The 22,362-nt window shown below is 42.8% G+C and overlaps 1 protein-coding gene across 1 annotated transcript in view; it reads left to right on the top strand.

Annotated features, from left to right (window-relative positions):
• Window positions 1-22,362, top strand: part of LOC126353895 (serine/threonine-protein kinase SMG1-like) — a 364,235-nt gene that overhangs the window by 132,010 nt on the left and 209,863 nt on the right. The window contains exons 11-14 of the mRNA XM_050003118.1: window positions 5,081-5,237; window positions 13,765-13,936; window positions 14,090-14,305; window positions 19,030-19,176. Coding sequence (XP_049859075.1) covers window positions 5,081-5,237; window positions 13,765-13,936; window positions 14,090-14,305; window positions 19,030-19,176 — 692 coding nt within the window. The remainder of the gene's footprint in view (window positions 1-5,080; window positions 5,238-13,764; window positions 13,937-14,089; window positions 14,306-19,029; window positions 19,177-22,362) is intronic.

Below are 22,362 nucleotides of genomic sequence, written 5' to 3'. Positions count from 1 at the left end.
GACTTGGCTGCCTCATATTATGCAGCTTAAACAAACATGCTGGCGGCATTTAAACGCTCTCCGTTGCCTTAGCCACACCGGATGGGGTGCCGATCGGTCCACCCTTCTCCGGCTGTATGAAGCGCTGATCCAGTCCCGCCTTGATTATGGGTGTGTGGCTTATGGTTCGGCATCGCCATCAGCATTGCAATTGCTGGATCCCATCCATCACTGCGGGATCCGACTCGCCACAGGAGCATTTCGGACAAGCCCTGTTGACAGCTTACTTGTGGAGGCTGGTGTTCCTCCATTGCGGATCCGGCGCGATCGACTTCTGGCCGCTTATGCTGCCCACGTTTGTAGCTTGCCAGGGCATCCCAACTACCGTCTCCTGTTCCCGCACTCGCTCGTCCACCTTCCAGACAGGCGGCCCCGGTCAGGGTGTACGATCGCGGTTGGCATCCGGGCTCTACTGTGTGGGATTGAGTTTTTTCCTCTCCCGCCTGTTTTCCGGGCCAATCTCCGTCTGCCCCCTTGGTGTGTGCGCCGACCATGCATTCGGCTGGATTTGGCACAGGGTCCGAAAGACTCGGTCCCTCCTCCGGCCCTCCGCCGCCGCTTTGTTTCTCTCCTTGCCGAGTTTCCCGGATCTGCCGTGGCCTATACCGACGGTTCGATGGTCTCTGGTCGCACTGGTTACGCTCTTACTCTAGAGGATCATTGTGAGCAACGGTCGCTGGCACCCGGGAACAGTGTATACACTGCCGAGTTGGTTGCCATCTATCGCGCCCTAGAGTATATCCGCTCCCGCTCAGGTGAGTCCTTTGTCATCTGTAGTGACTCCCTGAGTGGTTTACGAGCTCTTGACCAGTGCTTTCCTCGTTCCCGTCTGGTGATGGCCATCCACGAGTCGCTCCATGCTCTTGCCCGTTGCGGCCGCTCCGTGGTCTTTGTTTGAACCCCAGGTCATGTCGGCATCCTGGGCAATGAGCGGGTTGACACGCTGGCTAAACAGGCAGTGAGTTCACCGGCTCTGGAATTCGGCCTTATGGAGTGTGATCTCCTGTCGCTTTTGCGCCAGAAAGTGCTTGGTGCCTGGGGTGACGAGAGGCGCACCCTGCCCATGCCCAACAAACTTCGGGCGGTGAAGGAGACGACCGGTGTGTGGCGCTCCTCCATGCGGGCCTCTTGGAAGGACTCTGTCGTCCTCTGCCGGCTGCGCGTTGGCCACACGTGGCTGACGCACAGCCATTTGTTGCGCCGGGAGGACCCACCGCTATGTCGCTGCGGGGCAGCTCTGACGGTGGTCCACATTTTGGTGGACTGCCCGCTTTTAACAGGACTCAGGCAGACGTTTGCGCTGCCTGATACCCTCCCTGCCCTTTTATATGATGACATTGCTATGGCGGACCTCGTGTTGAGTTTTATTCGGGCAGGGGGTTTTTATCGTATGATTTGAGTGTTTGTCCTTTTATTTCCTGTATTGACTTGGGCCTTTGGCCTGTGGTTTTAAACTGTGGGTTTTAATGTCATTTGGTGGTTGGCTTTTCCTTATTTTCGTGGTCAGCCAACCACCTTCACACTCGGTGTGATTTTAGTTCCGTTTGTCTGTCTTTCTTGTATTGTGTCGTCCCTTGTCTCAGTTCTCCGTTTTTAACGACTGACAGTTTTTATTTAGTGTGATTTTATCGTGGAACAAGGGACCGATGACCTTAGCAGTCTGGTCCCTTCAATCCCACACCCAACCTGTCTTCACAGAAGGGAAGTTCTAGAGTGGAGCTGTTGACATGTCACCTGGGCGGTTGAACAGTGGGCCAATGTTGTTTTCACAGAGGAGTCTCGATTTGGTCTGGAGGGCAATTCTCAATGGATTTGTTTCTGGTGGGCACATGAAACATGATTTTGAGATCCAAACATTGTGTAAAAGGACCAGTATCTAGGGGGACTCCTTGATGGTGTGGGGAGGGATTATGTTGACCACTGGAACACCTCTTGATGAAATTGTGCGGGTGAATCAGCAAGATTTAACTACTGTCAGGTACCGTGAGGAGATCTTGGGATTTCACGTGCAGTTGTTGTGCGGTGCTGTGGGCCGAGACTTAATACTGATGGATGGTAATACTCAGCCTCATGTAACATGGGTGGTTAATGTGTGGTTTTTTTTTTTTTTTTTAATGGAAGATATTGCAGGTATGATGTGGCCTGCTTGCTCTTCAGATTTTAATGCCATAGAGCATGTCTGGGATGCACTAGAGAAATAGGTTGTGTCACTCTCCAAGGCTTGTGAACAGCTCTGTAGGAAGAATGGGCGTTGTTGCCTCAACATGAGATTGATGACATTCAAAGCTAGTCCCATCATTGGCCTGTATTGGTGTCAGAGGTGGTCACATCCCATACCGAGCACATTAACCAGTTGTTGGAATGTGTGTGAGATCTGTTACGTTGGAAAAATTGATCATTTTTGTCTACCATAATGCATATAGCAGTTATTTATGTTCTGTATTCTTTACATTGTTTCTACTTTACTATCGCTTGTTTATACTGTTTTGTGGCAAAATTAACGCAAGCATGCAAAATTTCCATATGGTGCTTTAATTTTGGCCACCAGTGAATTTCACTAGTTACGATAGCAAAGATTCCAAGTACAGAGATAATTCTGTAAAAAATATGTAATTCAAAAAATTTCTTGTAGAACATCTGTAGAGACAGTGGAACAAAACTGGCACAATTCAATAATTGGTTCACTTAAAAAGGTTATGTAGGCCATTTAAAACTACATGCTCATGAGCCTCATATCCTTAAGTTGAAAAAAACCAACTAAAATTATCATCAACTATATAAAGCTGGAAGAAAAACATGGATGTTATCTTGCAGTGGGAAGACAACAATGATGATGATAGGCAGTGTATGCAGCGAAATGGGCCATTGGAGTCATGACAGTCGGAAATTCAGATTTGAAAGAGGAGTCAGGCAAGGAGACTCCATGTCAGTGAAACTATTCATAGAATCCCCAGAGGAATAGTTCAAATTATTAAATTCAAGAAATGAAGAAAGAATACATGTTAATGGAACATACCTGCACCATCTTCATTTACCTGTTGACATTATACTGTTTCTCATGTAGATTGATTTCAAAGAGGGTAAAAACTTGAAGGTGCAAGTTTGAAGTTAGCCTGAAAATGAATTCTGAGATCACTTATGTAAGGCAGTTTGAAGACAATGACTGTATTGGCAACAAAAGTATTAAACAGAAGAGCAAAACTGCCTTTAGTAGCTTCTTAACTTTTTAAAACTAAACATGGCTTGTAAAAGTTTCCATAAACAGGAAAATTTACAGTGTGGTTGTGCTACCAGTATTGACTTATTGAGAGATGGACTTATTGTGTGAAACAGTTACGAATAAGTGCAAATGGTATGTGGTTGGGAAGAACAGGTAGCTAGACTAATGGGCAATGGGTTGATCACAGAAGTAATTTGCTGGGTTTCAAAACATGAGAAGAGACCAGACAAAAAACCTAATGGAAAGTGGGTTGATGACATTACAAAAAGTACAGGAACTGTATGGATGTGTGTGCTGAAGATCATAAATATGGAAAATTTAGGGGGTGGCCTTTATCTGGTAGATGATGGCAGTTGTCTAATTAAGAATTGGGAGCATTGTAAATAGGGGGAACTGTGAGGTGAAGATGGTCTGTAACAGAGTACAACTTTTTATTTTATTTTTGTGTGTAGTTGGAAAATGGCCCCATTCTCCTGTGTGCCAAGCTGTTCTCCAATTTTATTTCATGCAGCTGTGCAAAATGGAAGGAAGCTTTCATAGCAGTGTGACAAAATATTAAGGCAACCGCATCTCCAAGAAAGATCATGAACATTCCTTAATTTTGTAAATAATGTCCAGAGGGTGTATTTGTTTCAGCACTAATTGTAATTTTAGAAACTAACAGTTAGACAGTAAGAAGTCTTGTTTAATTTTGAAGAGCCCTATTGCATACTTTACATGGGATTCTAAACAGCAGTATTCTGTGTGAGATTTTATTTTATGTATTTATTTCATGTTTCTGTAACATAATGTATAAGGGGTGTTCAAAAAGAAATGAGCCGGAAGCATAGTTACAGAAACCAGTACCTGTATGTTAGAAGAGTTCACCCTGGCTGCTGAGACACTTGCCCCACTGTGACACAAGGCGGTGAATGGCTGTCTAATAAAATTCCCAGTGCTGTGATGTTAACCAGTTCTGCACATACAGCTGGACGTCATCTGGCATGAATCATTTGACTCTCAAAGCCTGTTAAAGGGGACCAAAAATAGTGTAATCACAGGGAGAGAGCTCTGAACTGTATGGAGGGTGCCCGAGAACCTCCTATTTGAATTTCTGCAGGAGCTGTGTTGGCTGTGGAGCAGAATGACCCCATGGGTGAGGTTGCGTGGTTGTTTTGATATGATCGCTTGGCAAAGAGTGGTCAATGTTTGCGAATAACACTGGGCTCACTGTTGTTCCATGCTTCAGGAAGTAAATCAGAAGGGGGCCACCTTGGATAAAGAACACCATTAGCATAACCTTTCCAATTCACCTCAGACGACGACGTCCAGCTGTATGTGCAGAACTGGTAAACATCACGGTGCCAGGAATTGTGTGAGAGCCATTCACCGCCTTGTGTCACAGTGGGACAAGTGTCTCAACAGCTAAGGTCAATATTTCTAAAATACAGGTACTGGTTTCTGTAACTATGTCTCGGACTCGTTTCTTTTTGAATGCCCCTTATACATTTACATTTTATAACATTGACAATGAGAGTATTTTGTGCCACTGGAAGTTGAACATATATTTCCCAATCTGATATTTCTATATTTTTGCAGTGTAGCAAAGCAATGATTCTTGATAGTCTCATACACTAGTTCTCAGTAAAATAAATTTTCTTTTAATGGCCTTTATGTACCAATAAAATTCTATTGCATGTAGCCCTGTTAGTGTAAGTCCTGTCTATGATTATAGTACAGTTTTGAAGCCACTAAGCTTAGTTCTCTTTAGTGAGGGAAGTACAAATATTAAATATAATATTAAAGGTATTTTATTTTTAAATGGTATTTTGTTTCTTCCAGCAAATGCAAGTAACTCTATAATTGGCATGTGGGCTCTAAAGCCAAGTATTTTAGAATTACTGGCAGTGAAGTTGGAACCGTACAGTGACAAGCTCACTCTGTGCTGCCCAGCTCTACAGTACTCACTTTTGTATCTATTATACAGTCACTGTTCAAGGTATGTGTGTTTGTAATTTTTTGAAGAAAATTATTTCCTAAAAATTTTGTTGTTAGCTAATGTTCTAGATCACTAATCCTTTGCATTTTGTACCATCATTTAATGTAACATTTCCATTCCCTTTTTGACTTGCCTTATGCAGCAGTAACTTGCATAGGACTCTCATGCATATTGCCAGTTGAATCAGAGTCCCGTAACACACAGTGTGTGCATTCTTGTTACTTGGTATAGTGGTTGTAAAACAGTAGGTAGATCTAATGGCCATTGTTTTGGTGCTAATCTGCAAAAAGGTTACTCAAAATCTTAACTCTAAAGATCATGATGCTGGTATGAAAATCCATGGAATGTAACAAATACGACATTACAAGACATTAACGCAATGGCAAGGCAATTGAAACACGACCCTGTCCCATCAGCACCTGCGGCTTCAACAACTTCAGGGCAATTGCTATGCCATATACTACGTGCTAAATTAACATGCCAAATGGAAGGCTCATTGCTGTTACCTTTTTATCAATTACAAGAAGTTGTAATAGGTTTTATTGGTTTATTATGTTTGTAAAATAAATATTGATAGTTAAAATCTGAAATCAGTCTATGATTTTGTGCTATGTGGGGACACTGACCATTATGCCAGATCGAGAAATGAGTTTTATGGTTCCTAATGTATGACGGAGCATTTAAAACTCCAATATGACAATTAGTTAACGAGGAGAAGAAGGCTTATCCTGTAGGTATTTAATTAGTTGCCGGGTTCCTCACTTCATCTTAAACAAGTATTCACTTGTTACATAGGTATGTATGGTCAAAGTTAATTCTGGCAAAGGGTTTTCTATGTATGGAATTTAATAATTGATACATCATATATAAATACAGTATTTACCTGAATTTAAGTTGCAACCAAAAAATGAATCTCGAAATTGAAGGGGAAAAATGTTGTAAGCCACACTTCAAAGTCAAGACATAGTTCGTTTATTCTACGATGAGATACTTGGACAGAATGGATGAAGATACTACTACAGTAGTTGGGTTCGAGCATGTGCTTAGCTGTTTTGTAGATTAATTTACCCTTTCAAACATACAAAAACAAATAACTTGTCTTTGTAGAAGATTTAAACATCAATACTTGTGGTTCACTCCCACTCCTGATTGTATCACTGTTCAGCATAGGAATGATACAAATATCAACATTACACGATATGTATATTCTTCCACATTTGCCGTTTTCTCACTCAAGTTTGTTAGGTGGACAGGCTTTAAATGAGACAACAGCTAACACAGAAGAGTATACGGCATAACATTTACATTCTTATTATTCTTACGATGAAGTGTGTACTTGATTCATGATTCGTAGGAACCATCTCTCATCATGGGTAGGAGAACATCAGAGGCATAGCGTTGGCCACATTGCTGTATGCATACTTGCAAATTGGCTTTTCATAACAGACTTCAGATGTATGTTGTTGTTGTTGTCGTCGTCGTCGTCGTCGTCGTTGTCGTCGTCGTCTTCTTCAGTCCTGAGACTGGTTTGATGCAGCTCTCCTTGCTACTCTATCCTGTGCAAGCTTCTTCATCTCCCAGTCCCTACTGCAACCTACATCCCTCTGAATCTGCTTAGTGTATTCATCTCTTGGTCTCCCTCTATGATTTTAACCCTCCACGCTGCCCTCCAGTACTAAATTGGTGATCAGTTGATGCCTTCTAGTCAAGTTGTGCCACAAACTCCTCTTCTCCCAATTCTATTCAATACCTCCTCATTAGTTATGTGATCTACCCATCTAATCTTCAGCATTCTTCTGTAGCGATGACGATTCCATACAAGCCTAATCCATTCCAGCACAATATCCTCTGAAAACCATCCACTTTTGTTTGCTCATACAATTACAGATTTTGGAAACACTTCAGATTGCTTGAAAACTATGAATGGAGGTAATCTATGTCCATCTGCTGTGCAAGCCAGCTTGGTGGACATTCACTGTTTTTTTGCTCCCTGATTTGATAAATCTTATCTTTCTTTCCTCTGGTGGCATGTCAAAATATACAGGACTTTGGTCAGCATTCCCTATCTGGCCAAGAAAGTTCTGGTTTTCAGTGCACCGCCTGGTTATGAAGTGCTGACATTCCACACGTTTTCCTTCTTAACTTTCTGACAGCTTATGAGAAATTGAAGTTCACTTCCAACATGAAAAATCCCACTAGACTTAAAGTTTTTTCAATTTTTTGACTTAGAGCAATTTCATGTGCATCAATTTTTAAAATTTCAGCATTCAAAGGCAAAGCATACTGACGGCAAAAGTTAGTTGTGGTGGCTCCTAGTCCCTTTTTTTCACAACTTCCATTTGCTTTGCACTTGAGACTAAGATGCAGGCAATTTTTTTGATCCTGAAAACTGGAAGAAAAGTGCAGCTTTAAATTCAGGTGTATATAGTATCTACTGCCTGGTTAATTAGAACAGCTTTCCTTTGGAAAGGCAGAGGCTGCTGTATTTCCCATCCAGCAGATAACAGGAGAGAATGTTATCTCCCTTAAAATAAGACTAGAATCTTACCATTGTTGTTTTTTTTTTTTTTGTCATTTGTCCAAAATGCAACAGACATTTCAGGAAGTTAAATGCAGAAGAAATGAAAAATCTGTTGCTGTAAGGGGCTTCAAAAATATTAAAAAATACAGCTGCAAAATACCATTCATTCCTCAATAAAACAAGTAGTGGAAATTTCTGTTTAGTTACCTTTTAACTTTGACATGGTGGTTGGTTCTTCCAAAACTTTAGAGGAAGTTATTTATTTTAGAACAGTCTATCACCTTAGCAACAATAATATGGTCAGCAAAATGCAGTTAGGGTTTCAGGAGAGTTACTCTACTGAGAATGCCATTTACACGTTCACTCACAAGATTTTACAAGCATTAAATAATAAAATAGCACTGGTTGGTATTTTTGATTTCTAAGGCATTTGGCTGTGTATCAAAGTAATCTCTTAGATAAATTGTAATTTTAAGGGATTGATGCTATAGCTAACCAATGAGTATTGTCATATCTAACTATAAGAATGCAGGAAGTTAAGTTAGTACTTCGGGGACATAATTCTGAAGGGAGATGTCATCTATGGTGTTCCCTTAAAGGCTCTGTCTTAGATCGACTATTGTTTGTCATATATGTAAATGACCTTTCATCTAATATCTAACAAACAAAATTAGTTCTTTTCGCAGATGATATTAGTATTGTGATCAGTCCAACCGTGCATACAGCAACAGAAGAAATGGGAAACAAAGTTCTTAAAAGGATCATTGACTCATTTTCTGTGAATGGTCTCACCCTCAGTTTTAGAAAGGCACAACATATTCAATTCTACATATCTACACATATCTAGGGGTACCACACCAGTGATCAATGTAGCACAGCACATGGTTGGAAAATAATAAATAGTGTGGAAACTCCAAAATTAATAAGTGTCCATATCATCAAGAATTTAAAGGGAAAACACTTTTTGGAACTTCTAGAACAACTAAGTTCAGCCACATCTTGCATTTAGAATCATTGCAGCTCAGTAAATTTTCATATTTTCTTGCAATAATGTCATATGGGATAATGTTCTGAGGTAACGCCTCATTAAGAAAGTAAGTCTTTGTTGCACAAAAATGTTCTGTAAGAATAATATATGGTGCTCACTCACAATCATGTTGAACACACCTGTTCAAGGAGCAGGGCATTCTGACTACTTCTGCACAGTATATTTATTCCATCATGAATTTTGATGTAAATAATCCACTGCAGTTCAAAAGGAATGATTACAGAATTACAATACCGGAAGGAAAAATAACATTACATTAAGGTCATCTTTACCATGGAAAGGGTGCACAATGCTGCAGCAAATATTTTTCATCACTGATCTGTCTGACAGGCAGCAAAGTGAAATTTGAAAACAAATGGAGTTTTAGAAAAGAAGCTTAGAAATGTTTTGAATGTAGTCATATAAACAAACTTTTGATGCGAATGTAAAAGGACTCATTCCACAGCACTATGATTTATTGCGCAAAGTGATCCATGGAACATGACACTAACTAATTGCTGCACTTATATGTTAGAAAAGAAGGAAGTTTATTAGTATACTAGAAAACAGAAACTGAAGTACTGTAGTTCGACATCATATTCAGTGTAGTTGACTAGCATAAAATAGGGTATGTACATAACAAGCTATGTCCAGTTTAGATTGATAGAAACTGATGGAAAATCTGGCACTTATCTATATGAGGACAGCTGTAAAACATTTGACTAAAATTAATACTGTTGACAGCAGCACGAAGGTTTTGCAACAGTTATGAGGAGAAAGTAACTACAGAATGAATCCGAACCCTCAAAAAATTTCAGAGATGTCCTACAGGGGACCCAGGATCTCCAGTGACTCTTTACAAATTAAATGCATTTTGTTGTCTTTCTTACATTGAAAATATCTGCACAACACTGCAGAAGTCGACAGTGTGCATTGTGTGTCTTGTTGGAAGACTAACTTGTTCCATTCACTCACAATCCTTGATGTTGACATCATCAATGCCTACTTTACTGTATGTCCTCCAACTGGTAGTTGTGTGTGTGTGTGTGTGAGGGGGGGGGGGGTTGTTTCAGCCCCCTAAATAAAATAGAAAGAAACTTCCACATGGGAAAAATATATTAAAAACAAAGATTCCAAGACTTACCAAACGGGGAAAGCGCCGGTAGATAGGCACAATGAATAAAACACACAAACACAGAATTTCGAGCTTTCGCAACCGGCGGCTGCATCGTCAGGAAAGAGGGAAGGAAAAGGAAAGATAAAAGGATGTGGGTTTTAAGGGAGAGGGTAAGGAGTCATTCCAATCCTGGGTGCGGAAAGACTTACCTTAGGGGGGAAAAAGGATAGGTATATACTCGCGCACACACACATGCATATCCATCCATACATACACAGACACAAGCAGACATATTTAAAGGCAAAGAGTATGGGCAGAGATGTAAGTCAAGGCGGAAGTGTGGAGGCAAAGATGATGATGAATGACAGGTGAGGTATGAGTGGCGGCAACTTGAAATTAGCGGAGATTGAGGCCTGGTGGATAACGAGAAGAGAGGATATATTGAAGGGCAAGTTCCCATCTCCGGAGTTTGGATAGGTTGGTGTTGGTGGGAAGTATCCAGATAACTCGGACGGTGTAACACTGTGCCAAGATGTGCTGGCCGTGCACCAAGGCATGTTTAGCCACACTGTCTGCCGGTGTCCATTCATGCGAATGGACAGTTTGTTGCTGGTCATTACCACATAGAAAGCATCACAGTGTAGGCAGGTCAGTTGGTAAATCACGTGGGTGCTTTCACATGTGGCTCTGCCTTTGATCGTGTACATCTTCCGGGTTACAGGACTGGAGTAGGTGGTGGTGGGAGGGTGCATAGCACAGGTTTTACACCGGGGCGGTTGCAAGGGTAGGAGCCAGAGGGTAGGGAAGGTGGTTTCGGGATTTCATAGGGATGAACCAAGAGGTTACGAAGGTTAGGTGTACAGCGGAAAGACGCTCTTGGTGGAGTGGGGAGGATTTCATGGAGGCTGGATCTCATTTCGGGGCAGGATTTTAGGAAGTCGTATCCCTGCTGGAGAGCTACATTCAGAGTCTGATCCAGTCCCGGGAAGTATCCTGTCACAAGTGGGGCGCTTTTGGAGTTCTTCTGTGAGAGGTTCTGGGTTGGAGGGGATGAGGAAGTGGCTCTGGTCATTTGCTTCTGTACCAGGCCAACCATTCCATATCAAACGGTCCCTTCCCTACTGCCTAGGCCTTCATGGCAAACGAATCTGCTCCAGTCCTGAATCCCTGGACCATTACACCAACAACCTGAAAACAGCTTTAGCATCCCTCAACTACCCTCCCGACCTGGTACAGAAGCAGATAACCAGAGCCACTTCCTCATCCCCTCAAACCCAGAACCTCTCACAGAAGAACCCCAAAAGTGCCCCACTTGTGACAGGATACTTCCCGGGACTGGATCAGACTCTGAATGTGGCTCTCCAGCAGGGATACGACTTCCTAAAATCCTGCCCCGAAATGAGATCCATCCTTCATTAAATCCTCCCCACTCCACCAAGAGTGTCTTTCCGCCGTCCACCTAACCTTCGTAACCTCTTGGTTCATCCCTATGAAATCCCCAAACCACCTTCCCTACCCTCTGGCTCCTACCCTTGTAACCGCCCCGGTGTAAAACCTGTCCTATGCACCCTCCCACCATCACCACGACCTACTCCAGTCCTGTAACCCGGAAGGTGTACACGATCAAAGGCAGAGCCACATGTGAAAGCACCCACGTGATTTACCAACTGACCTGCCTACACTGTGACACTTTCTATGTGGTAATGACCAGCAACAAACTGTCCATTCGCATGAATGGACACAGGCAGACAGTGTTTGTTGGTAATGAGGATCACCCTGTGGCTAAACATGCCTTGGTGCACGGCCAGCACATCTTGGCACAGTGTTACACCGTCCGAGTTATCTGGATACTTCCCACCAACACCAACCTATCCAAACTCCGGAGATGGGAACTTGCCCTTCAATATGTTCTCTCCTCTCGTTATCCACCAGGCCTCAATCTCCGCTAATTTCAAGTTGCCGCCACTCATACCTCACCTGTCTTTCAACAACATCTTTGCCTCCACACTTCCACCTTGACTTACATCTCTGCCCTTACTCTTTGCCTTTAAATATGTCTGCTTGTGTCGGTGTATGTATGGATGGATGTGTGTGTGTGTGTGTGTGTGTGTGTGTGTGTGTGCTCGAAATTCTGTGTGTGTGTGTGTGTGTGTGTGTGTGTGTGTGTGCTCGAAATTCTGTGTGTGTGTGTGTGTGTGTGTGTGTGTGTGTGTTTTATTCATTGTGCCTATCTACCGGCACTTTCCTGTTTGGTAAGTCTTGGAATCTTTGTTTTTATTCCAAGACTTACCAATATATATATATATATATATAACTAATTAATGGAAAATCTCATATAAAGATGTGAAACAATTACTAACAAAGAGATAGAGGGGCTGGCCAGTACTTACCTCAGCTCAGTACAGCCGATAGAAACACAAAAAACAACCGAAAATTTAAGTTCCTAGCTTTCGGAATAAATGTTCCTTCATCAGGGAGGAGAGAGGGGAAAGAAAGGGAAGAATGGAAAGTGGATATAGTTATTCACAACCCAGGTTATGAAGCAACAGGGAAAGGAAAACAGGGAAGGTAGCAAGGGTTGAGACATGGTTGTCAGAGGGAAGCCAAAGATATTCTACTGTAGGTACTGTGCCAGCTTCAAACCAAAGAGGATGCATACAGAAGTAAAGAGGTGTATAGTATAAAGATGTAGGATGAAAAGATGCATGAATGGCTAAAGAGGAAAGGGAAAGAGGAGAAGACTGAAAAGTAAATGGGAGTGACGTTGTTTAACGTAGGTTCAGTCCAGGGGGATGGCGGGATGAAAGGATGTGCTGGAGTGCAAGTTCCCATCTCCGCAGTTCAGAGGGTGGGAGCAGCCAAATGGCACATACGGTGTAGCAGGTTCCTAGGTCTCTAGAATTATGCTGGAGGGCATGCTCCGCTACTGGGTATTGGACATCTCCTAGGCGGATGGTTCGTCTGTGTCCGTTCATGCGCTCAGCCAGTTTAGTTGTTGTCATACCAATGTAAAAGGCTGTGCAGTGCAGGCATGTCAGCTGATAAATGACATGTGTAGTTTCACATGTGGCCCTGCCTTGAATTGTATATGTTTTACCAGTAGCGGGGCTGGAGTTGGTGGTTGTTGGGGGATGCCTGGGGGCAGGTTTTGCAGCGGGGTCGGTTACAGGGGTAGGAACCGCTGGGTAGAGAAGGTAGTCTGGGAATATTGTAGGGTTTAACAAGGATGTTACGGAGGTTAGGGGGACGACGAAAGGCAACTCTGGGTGCTGTGGGGAGAATTTTGTCAAGGGATGATCTCATTGACCTGTAATTTGAGATTCAGAAAATAGGGATAATAGCAATAAGATAAATAATGAGTGTTGAGAAAAGTGTAAAAAATTTGTTCCGGACTTCAAAGATCCAATATATTTTCTCTTCAATAAAGAAACTAATAGCAATGATTACTTGTCAGAATACGCTCAGTAACTGGCTTCCACAAGCACACAGACAGCTCTTGCCTCAGAGCTTCTGCTGTATGGTTCAGTTGCATGCCGAGAGATTCAACGATGCAATAGTTGTGTATTCCAGCAATTGAATCGTGCAGTTGAATTGCCACAACAATGTCAACAATCTGAAAGAAGCCTAACACAACTGTAAAACTTAGGTTGCAGCTGTTGTGTTGAAGGAAATATTATTAGTAGTATGTGAAGAAATAGATACAACACTTTCTTCCTATCAGCATTACATAGAAAATAAATGGGTGCTTAATGTCATACCTCAAATTAAAAAATTGCCCGGATAGCTACTTGCTTTTCACAATAACATTTGTATTTGATATTTATGTTGCATGTTTCCAATAGATGGCTGCTTCTTGTTCCAGATACAACCACTTCGTGTCGAGTAGTGGCCTGATTAGTGCTAGTCAGGGTAGAGCAACTGTCTGCGACATTTTGGGACTTCCAGTGACATTGGGACATGAAGTTCCTACTGCTTCACCGACTAGTGGACACTTATCAATAATTCTGCATCTCCTATCAAAAATGCTTTCTCAGGTACTGCGTTTGAAAGTAATTTTATGATTACGGACAACTCTGAGTTTCCAAATAAATAAATAAATAAATAAAAAATTTAAGGGGTTATACCAAAAATTAAGTTAACCTATTTATGTTACGAGAAAGTATATTTCATATTTGTTTTTTGTGCAGGAAACAGCAGAAGAAATTCTACTTCTTGTCTTGGTTTGGACAAGGGAACTGTTGCTGCAGGCTCAGCCCTATCTTGGAATGTTGCACAAAACACAGGAATTTCTGTCTTTCATTTGGGCACTTGTGAAAGTGGGTTTTATGGATAATGTTAACGTTGTGCTGTGTGTCCTGGAGAACATTGAACAGTTCTTGTCATCAGGAAATTTACCTTGGCAGGTACAGTCTTTTTATGTACAGTTTCCCTGCTTCATGTTTAATGTTATGCCAGCCTAAGTAACTTGTTTTTATTTGCATAATAAACGTTTTAGAGAATAAAAACAAATTACATTTTAAAATGATTATATATTTATAGTGTGTGTGTGTGTAATTATTCAAAGTACATTTTTAATTTAAACTTGCCACCCTAATGCATAAATTTATTGAACACTAGTACTGTATCAGATGCTATTCTGTTAAGTTTTGTGCCAATGTTCAATGTGCTTTCAGTTTCTCAAAAACATACTGACTTATTAACTTCAGTGATTAAAATTGTCAGATTTCAATTTCTCTTGTTGGCAGTGAATTAAGTTGATCACTCTGACAGTAATGCATATTTTGACCCAGGAGCAAGGACTATGTGACGAAGTATTTATCATCATTTTTAAAGCAGATCACTTGTTGTGGGGGCTCTAGTACCACCTCTACCTGGAATTGAGAAGTGTAGTGTCTCTTGTTCTCAGGAACAGTGGGCAGAGGACACACCTCTACAGGGCTGGGATTATTCTCCATCACTGATCTTTCACTAAACTCTTCTGCTGTTGCACAAACTTCAGAGTGGGAACTGTTAAATAATCATTACTCTGGTGACCACATTATGATTTGGGTATGCCTTCTAGATGGAGCAGTGTCCAAAATAAAGTCACCACACTGTGTGATTAGAGAGGCAAATAATGCACTGTGCTGCAACAGACTATGTTTAAACACAGGGAAAGTCCCTACAAATGTATCACTTTTACTGCTCAGTTGCATGTTGTCCTGAAAACTCTGCAGCAGATCAGACTTCATTTAGGGAAAAAATTATAATGTGCGTAGATGGACTTAAGTGTCCTAAAAGTGCTATAACCAATCACATCTTTAAGTACAGTACTCTGCATTAATGTGTGACTTATTGCTCCTGTGGTGAGAGATTCCACTGTGTGGCTCAAGGGCAATACCAAATGTAAGATTTTAGATGTACAAAGAAACATTTGTTTTCTATAATAATTGCATTATTTTAAATGTTCAAGAATGCTTTATTTTGCTACATGAACACCATTTTGGTCTATGCAGTTTTGTAGATGCTGTGGCAGTTTTACATTGCCAGTGTCATACCACATCGCCACCATGTCGTTCAGCATATTTTGAACCTCCTCTTTCACCTCGTCATCAGAGCCAAACAAGTAGTCAGAAAAATGTTCCTTCGAATTAGGGAACATGGTAGTCAATGTGTCAAGTCTGGACTATATGGTGGGTAGTTGATGACCTTCGAACCAAAGTTTTGCAGGAGTTCGATTATTTGACAGGCAATGTGTAGTGGGCAGGTGTTGCTGTGGAGAATGCTTATGCCCTTGTTCAACATTCCTCTTATCCAGTTCAAATTGCCTTTCTGACTTTTTTCAGTGTTTCACAGTACCTGTCAGCATTTACTGTTATCCCCGCTGGCAGAAAGTCAACCAACTAATCCCTTTCTGATCCCAAAACATAACTCCCAAGACTTTACTGGCAGACACGCCAACAACAATTGATCATGTATGCTTTAAGCATCCACTGCTCCCGGAGCACCTGAACTACCATCTTTTCTTTCTACACACAGTGATCCACATTCTGCATTGGCAGTTGGTCTGGGGTTATGACTGCTATCCGCATCTGGTCCCTTTTTCCTGAACTCCAGATTTCTTCTCTATCCCCTCTTTTCCGGGCCCACTCACATACACCTCCATGGTGAATCCCCTGTCCACAACTCTCTTGACCTATCACAAGGTCTGAAAGACTTGATTCATCCTGAGGCCATCCACCACTGGTTCTCCACTCTCAGTGCATTTTTGGGATTCAGAAGTATTCTGTACTGATGGCTTGATGCTGGTTGCTGGTCACATTGGCTTTGCTTACTGCCATGTGGTACATGATGAACTCTGCTCCTTGCAGGATGGCTGTAATGTTTTCGCTATAGAGTAGATAGGCACCTCTCATGCTCTTGAGCATATCCTTTCATTCTCTGGCGAGTCCTTCCTCATTTGTAGAGACATTCTGAGCAGTTTACAAACTCTCTATCCTCACCATTCTATGGTCCTGACTATCAAGGATTCCTTTCTTGTCCTTAAACAATGCGGATGCTTGATGATCTTTGTCTGGATCTTGGGTTGCATTGGGATCCAGGGGTATGAACTTCCTGGTAGACAAGCCATCTCTTGAGATTGGTGTTCTGAAATCAGATCTTTGATTGGTATTATGACATCAAGTTGCAGAGAGTTGGAATAGGGAATGGCATTCTCTTGACTTTTCCAAACAAACTATGGATGATGAAGGAAACCATGAATGATGAAGGAAACCATGAATTTGTAGAGGTGCTCCACGCGGGTGTCTCATAAAGACTCCATTGTCCATGACAGGCCCCCATGTTGGACAATCTGCAGGGCCAATTGGCCTTTCTTTACATACGTCTGCTGTGCACTTGGACACCTCTGTCTCGAGTTGCATTGATGCGGTCTTGCAGGGCATCTCTGCCACTATTTTTCGCGCTGCTGGCACTGCTATCCCCCTATCCACAGGTCATCGATCGGTACCATGGAGGACCAACGACATAGCAGCCACTGTCCAGGACCGCCGACAGGCACAGCAGTGATTTAAATGACACCTCCTCACTTTTAAGTGTCCTCTTGCTAAGGCTCGCTACCTTATTAAGCAGAGTAAAAAGCAATGCTGAGAGTGCTGTGTTTCCTCCCTGGGCACATATGCCTCTTCATCTCATGTTTGGTACAAGCTCCATAGGCTTCTGGACCACCAGCAACAATCAACTGTTCAGGATCTTATCTTCCATGGTGCTCTGTGTACCGAACCATTGATCCTTGCAGAACACCTCGCAACACACTTTGCGACAGCATCGGCGTCCTTTTCCTATCCTGCTACCTTTCTCCAGCATAAGTGTAGAGTTGAATGGACCCCCCTGTTTCAACCCCCACCAAGACGAACCCTATAATGAACACTTCACCGAATGGGAATTCTTGCGGGCACTTAGCTCTTCGCATGGCGTAGCTCTTCGCATGGCTTCCAGTTTTCTCCCTGCAAAATGTTGGGTTACACATTTTTGTCGTCGACCCACAGTACACTCCGATCCAGGACTTTATTTAGGCCACCAGCTGCTAGATGTTGTAGCACAGTCCTGTTTCTTCGGCCTTATTTTTTTTTTTTTATAAAAAGCTGACATGGCTGTCCCATATTCACCACCTGGACCCCACATTCATGCAGAAGTTTAAAATTCTCCACACATCTTGTGGTGCAGACCGTGCTACTCTTCTCCATCTTTACTGTGCCCTGGTCTTGTCCAGATTAAGTTACAGTAGTGAGGTTTATGGCTCAGTGGCTCCTTCCTCTCTGAAAATACTTGACCCTGTTCACCATGGTTTGGTGCATCTGGCTGTTGGTGCCTTTCGCACTAGTCCCATGGACAGTCTCCTTGCAGAAGTGGGAATTCCCCTCTACAAATACAATGGAGCCAACTCTTGGTTTCTTAAGCAATTGCCATTTGGCTAATTCCTTGACTGTGTCATATACCCTGTCCTCTTTGAAAAAGTGGGATGCCTCCCTCCTGATAACTGGCCACGCATGGCTTTGCTGGTTGGAATGCGTCTCACTTTCCTCTGTTGAGTTCTCCATCTCCAGTTGCTGGAATGTGCCCCATGTATTCCCCCACCCCCCCACCCCCCTTCCCCCATCCCTTTTTACTGAGGCTAGTCTTCCAGATTCCTTATCTGTAATATTAGAATATGATTCACAAATGGTTGAACTGGTCCACCGTTTCCGCCATGAAAGTGGTTTCTATTTTGAGATATAAGGTTTTGCTTTACTCCTGGTGTGGGGGCAGGGTGGTTGTGGTTGGGCATCTCTTCACTCATTCTACGCTCCTCTCTACAGTTTCCATTGTCCTCTATTCTCTCTCACCTTCCCAATCCCTCCCTCCCCACATCAATATGCGCTGTGGTCAAATCTCCCTGTGTGTGACCAGAAAAAGCTCACTGCTGCCATATCTCTTACCCTTGTTGGTGTGTCTATTGGCATCTCAGCACTTAAACTGTCTGGCGAGTTGTTACCTTTAGTCCCTCCATAATTTATTAAGATTGTGGTAGTGTTGCAGCAACTCTCAATGCTACACAACAAATTATCTTTACAAGTGTAAATGGACTAGCTAAAAACCAGATATCAGTAGCGCAGAAAGCATAAATAAAAATGATGCCTGGGAAATGTATTCTGTCTTAAAAACAATTCTGAAACAGAGAAATTGTGTATGAACCCTTTCTGCCCATAAGGACCATTTCTGTCATATCATCAAATATTGCCCTTTTCTTGTGGGTCATGTGTTGGCCTTGTTAAAAGAAAGACATTATTAACAATTTGTTTAACATTTTCATATTTTCCCAAATAATATTATTTTGATGACTCGTATGCAGTATGCCTTGATAGCTCATTGAATAAGTGACAATTAAAATTCCAGTGAGTCAGGGCTCTGACGTGGGCTACTCTTGCGAGTTTTCGGGCATTCACTGTGATTTTCGCCACTGTTAATGCTTATGCACTTCTGAGAAATGCCAAGTTTCACTGTAATTGGGGTTTCTCATTTCAAGCAAAGCCCGAGTAAAAGATTGTAAATAGACTACCAGAGATGGAAATTATGTTCCAGGGTTTAATAATTTTCTCTTTCTCAACAGGCAGAATTGTTATCAGCAATTGCTAAACTATGTATGCTACACTTGAATTCTTCATGTGCACTAGTGGTGCAGAAAGTGTGTCATCTTCTTACTATGCTGCCATGGCATGTCACAGTAAATAAATTTTCAGAGCCTGTGAAACTTAAGGTAAGTTTATATATTCTCTTAATATTTTGTTAATTTAAATGAGAACTTAACCAAAAAGTATGTTGGAAGTTTAGTATGAATTGAGAGCAGCAACTTTATTTCTCTATGAGAGGGTAATGATTATTATTACCTTTATTTTTGTGTGTTATACTGAAACATTTGGCTTTATTTCTCTGTAAATAATTAGAGGGTTGCAAATTCCAAAGCCTGCAGTTCAATTTGCTATTGGTCCTAGGTTTCCACAGAGTGAGGTGGCTCAGTGGTTAGCACACTGGACTTGCATTTGGGAGGACGACGGTTCAATCACTCATCTGACCATACTGATTTAGGTTTTCTGTGATTTCCCTAAATCACTCCAGCCTCAACACATTTCTTCATGTTAGCTGCTACTTTTTGAATGGTCACTAAACTTATGCTGGATATTTTGTCTTCGATGTTGTTCTTCAGAAGTTCCCAAAGAAAAAGTTGGGGGCAGAAATCTAGGCGGCCACAGCGTACATGAAATGATGTGTGCCCCAAAGAACTGGCGCAACATTATCATGATGCAACACACTGTGTGTGCTGTTGAACCATCTTGCTGCAGCCAGCGGTGTCGTTCATCAGCCTTTAAGAATGCCACAAATTGCATGAAGTAGTTCTCTTAACATTCAGCTGGTATCGTTTCTGAGAAAACAAAATGGGGTGTACAATTATTTTGCACGAAACTGCATATCAAACTCCAAACTTCCGTGAATGTAATGGGGTATCTTGGAAAAAGTTGGCATTTTACGAACTCCAATATTTGTTGTTCTGCTGTTTACATAGCTTCATTAGAATAGAAAACATAATAAAACACCCGAACACTGTTGAGAATAATTTGCAAAAACTGTTGACAGTAATGTAGTTGGTTTCCCTTATCGGGTTCTTGAAGCTCGTGCTCAATGTGAATGTGATTCAAATTTCAGCTTTGTTGCGGTTCTATGAACACCCCCATGTGATATTCCTGTTTGCTGACACTGTTTTTCTATCATCTTCCTTGCTGAATGTAGCAGGAATGCGCATATATTTTCTAGTGAGGCATCACTTGACTCTGATGATTGGCCAGAAAGTTTGCATTCATTCATGAAACCAGCTTTTCTAAAATGATCGACTATGCCTGAAATCATTAATTTGTTTCAGGACTAGCTACTCTAAAGTCTTCTTGACTTTTTAAGAAAAATTGCAATTTGAAATAACTTAAAAGATTGAACACACATCTTGCATGAAAAAAACACATGGTTGTTCACACACAGTTAACTTAACAATAACATCAAGAGGGTGGGAAACTGCTAGGATATCACATGCGCTCTCTCTCTCTCTCTCTCTCTCTCTCTCTCTCTCTCTCTCTCTCTCTCTCTCTCTCTCTCTCTCTCTCTCTCTCTCACTCACTCACTCTCGTAGGATCATACGTTGCCAACGCTCCCCTTGCGGGTCCGGGGGTTAGAATAGGCCCGAGGTATTCCTGTCTGTCATAAGAGGCGACTAAAAGGAGTCCCTCCCCCTCAAGTGGGTAGTTAGCGCCTGCGTCCGGAGACGGACGGTTGCACGACCTATATTTGTGGTCATTTTGGTTTCTCACTTCTTCTGGTTTCTTCCTTCTTTTGGTTGGTTCCTTTCTTTGTTCCTCTCCATCTCAGTGTCTTACTTACTCTTTCCCTTGCCTCCTCCTCCTTGCCTTCTCTGGTCTCCGCCTCGGCATTTGAGACAGTCTGTCCTTTCACTCCCTCTCTCCCTTCTTTTTCCTCTTCTGCCTTCCTCCCTGTGCGTGCCTGAAGGCCGACCCACGCATTCGCACGTGTAGCCGGTGACAGGGTAACGTGTAATTCCCTGCCCTGGGTAGACAGGTAAGGCACGCATGTACCCCCTGGTAAAGGCCAGGCCCAGGGAGAAGTGATTGCCTGAGCTGACAACTTCCGACCATGCCGATTGGTCCCTCCGTCCGTTTCTCAGGAGGCGTGACCTGAGGTGTAAACATTCACCTAAGGCGAAACTGCCCTCTCAGAGGGTCCCCACAAGGAAGGAGCGTGCCATCGGAGATGCTGGCAATCATGGGACGATTCCACCGCAATGGATTTCTCTTCTTCTTCTCTCCCGACTTCTGCCCAAAAACGGAAACTTGACCAGCCACCAGTGACAAAAGTACTACCGCCTGCCTCACAGTTACTCGTCGTTTCTCAATCTAAGGACGGAAAGGATTTTTCCTCTGTCAACCCTTTCGTTATCCAGAAGGGCGTACATGCCATAGCCGGATCTGTCAAGTCTTGTACCAGGTTATGTAACGGTACCCTGTTACTAGAAACTGAGAGCGCCTTTCAGGCACAAAAACTGCTTTGGGCCACACTCCTGTAAATGTTCCTGTCCGGGTGGAGGCTCACCACACTTTGAATTCGCCTCGTAGTGTGCTATATACTAGACCACTCTTTTGACGGATTGACTGACGGGGAGATTCAGTCTTTCCTCGCTGAGCAGGGCGTGACGGCTGTCCATAGGGTCATGAAAAAGGTCAACAATGACCTTGTACCGACCCGGATACTTTTCTTGACCTTTGATAGTGTTCAGCTGCCATCGCCCATCAAAGCGGGCTACGAGGTTGTTTCTGTTTGCCCCTATGTCCTGACACCTACGCAGTGCTACCAGTGTCAGTGTTTTAATCACACTTGCCAGTCTTGTTCCCATGCGGCTAAATGTGTCACTTGTGGCAGGGACGCCCATGAGCGTGACTGTCCACCTACATCTCCTCGTTGTGTGAACTGTCAGGGTGACCATGCAGCATCCTCCCGCGACTGTCCCATCTACAAGGAAGAATGCTGTATACAGGAGATTCGGGTCATAGAGAAAGTGTCCACCTCAGCTGCTCGCAAGCTATTTGCTAGTAGGAAGCCCACGCTGCTCCCAGCGGCGAAATACAGTACTGTCCTCGCCTCTCCTCGGACTACCAGGAAGGTGGCGACGCAGACAAGCAATCTGACTTTCAGCACTACGGTCGTCAGTTTGGCCAGTGCTAAGATCGCCTGGTCGACGTCTCCTCTTCCTCCCGTCGCCCCTCAGACACAAGCACCTTCATCAGTTTCTGCCAAGACAAAGACCCAGAATCAGATGCACAGGCCTTCAAGAAGGAACCGTCCCGTGCAGACTTCCTACATACCTCGAAGTCCCAGCCATCGACCA

This window comes from Schistocerca gregaria, chromosome 3 (genome assembly GCF_023897955.1).
Source record: "Schistocerca gregaria isolate iqSchGreg1 chromosome 3, iqSchGreg1.2, whole genome shotgun sequence".
Taxonomy (NCBI): domain Eukaryota; kingdom Metazoa; phylum Arthropoda; class Insecta; order Orthoptera; family Acrididae; genus Schistocerca; species Schistocerca gregaria.
Note: the sequence above shows the minus strand (reverse complement) of the source record. Positions and strands in the feature narration are given on the sequence as shown.